Raw genomic sequence first — 4,841 nt, forward strand, 5'->3', positions numbered from 1 at the left:
GAATTTTTAAAATAAAAAAAAGCAAGAACGGCACGCTAGATCTCATCTTTAACTGATAAAAGTGATATTTATTACCACAACAGATTTAGGCATCGCAGGCTTGAACATAGCGCTGAAGTCTAGCAATCTCTTTTCATAGTGTCTGAAAAGCACTTTCTCTTCTTGATCATCAAGAAACATGGATTCATTTATTCCAGGCTGAAAAACAGATAAAGTCAAAGTGTGATTGATGTTTATGCTGATAACACTATAAATGACTGGATTACTGTAAGATAGATAGATAGATAGATAGATAGATAGATAGATAGGGAAAATAAAGCTTGACAAGAAAAAGCATTTCAAATGTGAGTCTTTGGTTAAATGAAAAACAAATAAAATTAATAAAATAATTTAATTTTAAAATGATCAAAATGGCAAAATGAGAAAATAAGAGATAAAACATTTAAAAAACATCAAGAGAGTTTTACACGTATCCCAAGTGCATAAAAATATTTTTGTCTAAAATGCCATCTAGTTTCCATCCAAAGTTCAGATTACTAACCGAAATCTATACATAACTTGACCTTAAAAAAATTAATAAATAACATATATAAAATGTATAAATATTTATAAATAAATAAATAAACATTTCCCCTTCTAATTTAATCTGCCATCTGTTCAATTTACGTAACAGCATTTTTTTTTTTTTTTATGTACTGAAAAAAATGTTTCCACATCCACAATGGATATAAGACTACATGATATAAAGCTGTAAACGCTAATCAGAAAGAAGCACAATTTGCTATACTACTGTACTACTTTTGATAAATCCATAAAGCTTATTTGACTGGGGTTTATAGTGTGAATAATTCCTTTTTTGACAAATCTCAGACCTTTTATCCTTTAAAATCACCTTTAAACGACTCACTGGAATCGCAAAAGACCCGATTATATTAAGTAATTGAGTCAATGATTAACAAAAGAAACTATCAGCTGGATTGATTTACAATCCACTACTGATCTCTCTGAAACTTACCCGCCGGGGTTAAAGCTCTTTGGGCACCAGGGTTTAAAGTTCAAAATACAGCGTAAGCACGAGATACATCTATCCTCTTAGAGAGCCTTATGCCACCCTCCGAACCATATGCAACCACTGAGTTGATTAGATATTAGAGCATTTTGGCTGCCGCCACATGTGGTTTCTAATGGGATCATACTGCCTTAACAAACAGTTGCTAGTCTTAAAGAGCATATAAAGTAGTGCTGCTTTTAATCCCCCCAAAAACATCCCTAAATGGGGGATAGAGAGCTCAGTGGCATTTAGAATCGCACCCGTCTCTTGCCAAAAATGGAAACCAGGCTTTGAGGGGTTAGAGTGTGCTTGCCGATGCGTTCATACCATGCCAAACTCCGGCATAATGTCGCAGAGGTCTACTTTGGCGCTGTACGAATGCGAAGGCATAATGCTAGCGCACAACCTAAATTTTGATTCTGTTTGTGCAGATAATTATAGTTTTTATGCATGCTGCTTGAGGAAAGGGTGGATAATCTCGTCTGTTTTATTTTTGGAATTGCATCCAATTGTATGCGTGTCGAATGTTACAGCACTGATTCTTGAGAAATGAAACGTGTCCCACACTTTTAAGTCAACATTGATATTAATCAGAACGGATTACTAGAATGTTCTTTACACAAATTAGCCATTTCATCCGAGTTATATTTTCACTCACCAAGCCACTCTCTGTAAAAAAATAACTGACATGTAAATATGTATCTTTAAAAAAAATGATATTCATTAAAAAATACACATACACTGCAAAAAATAATTTTCTGACTCAAATATTTCAGTACAAATATTTTAACATTCATTAATCAAGATACATTTACTTGAGAAGTAAAATCAGGTTAGTCTTCATCCTGAATGTTTTATTTTTCTATATTTCTATTATAGGAACTCCAGAAAAACAAAACGACTACAAAACATCTGGGACTAAATGTGATAATTTTGTCAACAACCTCAGATTTTCCATGAGATGCCGCTGACATTATAAAAGATGGAGCTGAAAATCAGTTTGAAACCATCCTGTAGTCTCAATTTACTCTTAATCATAGTTGAATGCTCCATTTATTATAAATATCCAAAATGACAGTACTTATTATGTTTGTATCTGATGGTGTTGACCCATACAGAGCGATAGGAAAGGGAAAAAATGGAAGTAGTAGGAGGTTGCACCAAAACATAAACAAATTTAACTTTAATCATTTTAATTTCTGATCTCAAGAATCAGTAGCCCACCAATAATGCAAAAACAAGCAGGAACATGAAGCATCTGGACGCCCAAACCCAATAGATTCCACAACGAATGCACTTAAAAGCGTCCGATTTTCCTGATTTTCTCGCTTTTGTCAGCAGTTTGAGGTGTGAAAACCCAAAGCGGTCCAGCGCAGATGAAAAGTTCGCCAGTTATGCTAAGACACAATTAACAGAGCAGATGATTAGGAGTTCTCTGCCATCCAGATGGAGATACAGCCCTGACCAAAAAAATTAAAAATACAGAACAGTGAGAAAAAAAAAAAAAGACTGGAGCGAACAAGGACGAAAAATGCTTGGATGCAGAGAGTGGTTTGTATTTTGGAACAGGTGAATGGTTTATACTCCAGAATAACCATTACCATTGTGTGTATGGAGACCAGAAGCTTGGCTGGAGTCACACACACAACAGCACCAAATGGAAGCCTTACACCCCTTTCATTTCTCCCCTGCCTTTCCTTTTCCCTTTTTTTCCTCATGAAATTCACATACCCCTCTCGTCCCCCTACAGATCCATTAATTCCGCTACGGTCCCAGTCGCCATCCACTCCCAGTCACACCCCACGCATTATGTCTTTGAATTGTTTTCTTTTCCACCAGCACTTCTTCAGTAGTGCACTTTGGCAAAACGCAAAGCAAACATGTTGCAAGACAGCAGGGAAATATGACAAATGAGATTTTTTTTCTACTGCAACTTCAGAAAATAATACTACAAATTCGAAGAAGGAGGAGGGGGGGAAATAAAAGGTTATGATTATTGTGGGTAATATGAAATCAGAGAAACAAATAAATTCCATTTCCAATGATGCTGTTCAATTTATTGAGCTATTTTGTTGTCCATTTAACAACCCACATGTGTCCAATAATGAGCCGCACACATTATGCCTAATTATGTATATTTGGGCTGCGTTCGATGGTCTAACAAAAGCTTTCGAAAGGGACAATTACGTTTGTTGCTTGGTTACATCGTTAAAAATATACCAAATAAGTGCAGATTATAGGGGTGTGGAGGTACATATGTAAAGCATGGGTATTGTTGCCAACATGCTCATAATTTGATTCATTAGGAGATGGCAGCATTTTGTTTCTAGAAAGGAGACTGCTTTAAAACGTAATATCGACTTTAACGTTTCCGTGCCTTCGTTGCCAAAAATGTTTTGTTGTTGGAGTGTATGATCACTCTCTTTTGTCAACGAGGCGCAATATAATTTGGTGCATTCTATTCTCAGTTACCCTATTTGCATAATTATGCAAGCAACCACACTTGCTTATAAAAAAGCACTTTTCCAGGCTGCATAATCATCCCGGCGGCAGCTACTTTAACGCCACCGCCAGTTTTTAATCCGGGTTTCAAAGAAGTCGAGCGCAGGAAATCGCCTTAATCTGGACACCGGATGCATGAAACAACGAACGGGAATCGACTGTCGTGAACTTCCCCGGGATAGACGAAGAGACGGATGCGGGGAGGGAGAGGGGAGAGGAGGAGGAGGAGGAGGGAAACAAATATATGAATGCAACAGATGGTAGTTTAAAATTCAGCGTCAATTGTTCATCAAAACAGACAAAACAACAGGACATCTGTCTACCTGCTGGAGTGTCAGTGTTCCTGGGCACGTCTTTGTCCTGAGCGCTTGCCAGGTCTTCCTCGCCGTCCCCCTCGCTGGGGCAGGGACTGGGACTGTAGTGGCGGGGCTTCATCAGGAGCGATTTCCTCTTGTTGACTGGCGCCCCGCGGGCCCCTTCTGCGGCCGCCCGCTTTTTACCCGCTCCGAGATGCAAGCTGAAAGCAGAACACAAGGGTCATTAAATGGATGCGTCGTGTCACAAATCAACTGAGTACGTGATTGGTTGAGGTACAAAGATCTGCCCCGAGAGGTTTTGATTCTTTCCGAGGTCAAAGCTTTGTTTAGACACTTTGAAGTCTTGAAGGTTTTGCCAATATTGACTCTTACAACTAAAAACGGTTCTTTCAGCAAAGAAAAATCTTGTTATAAGGTTCTTGAGTAGCTATATGATGCTTTAAAGAGTAAAAAATTATGTTGCACATTCATAAAATGTGCAAAAAGATGCATTTACCTGAATACAGTTCAAAAAAGTTCAGGATCGGTATAATTTGTACTAATATTTTTATTATTTCTTAAAGTATTTATTTTATACATTAAACTGATTCAAAGTGACAGTAAAAACTTAAAATGTTACAAAATTCTATTTCAAGTAGGTGCTGTTCTTTTGAACATTCTATTTGTCTAAGAATTCCGAAAAAAAAATGTATCAAGGTTTTCACAAAAATATTAAGCAGCACAACTGTTTTCAACACTGATAATAATAAAAAATGTTTTTTGAGCAGCAGATCAGCATATAAAAATAATTTCTGAAGGATCATTTGACTCTGAAGACTGGAGTAATGATGCTGAAAATTCAACTTTGCCATCATATAATAAATTACATTTTAAAATATATCCAATTAGAAAACAGTTATTTTAATTTATAATAATGTTTAATAATATTACTGTTTTTACTGTATTTTTTTAAATAAATGAAAATAGACTTC

At 36.4% G+C, this 4,841-nt stretch overlaps 1 protein-coding gene across 1 annotated transcript in view; it reads right to left on the minus strand.

Moving 5' to 3' along the window:
* Positions 1–4,070, minus strand: part of LOC107690971 (suppression of tumorigenicity 18 protein-like) — a gene marked incomplete at its 5' end in the record, with an annotated part of 30,176 nt that extends 26,106 nt beyond the window's left edge. The window contains one exon of the mRNA XM_016489411.1: positions 3,877–4,070. Coding sequence (XP_016344897.1) covers positions 3,877–4,070 — 194 coding nt within the window. The remainder of the gene's footprint in view (positions 1–3,876) is intronic.
* Positions 4,071–4,841: the final 771 nt, after the last annotated feature.

Source organism: Sinocyclocheilus anshuiensis, unplaced genomic scaffold, assembly GCF_001515605.1.
Source record: "Sinocyclocheilus anshuiensis isolate Anshui unplaced genomic scaffold, SAMN03320099.WGS_v1.1 scaffold6670, whole genome shotgun sequence".
NCBI lineage: Eukaryota > Metazoa > Chordata > Actinopteri > Cypriniformes > Cyprinidae > Sinocyclocheilus > Sinocyclocheilus anshuiensis.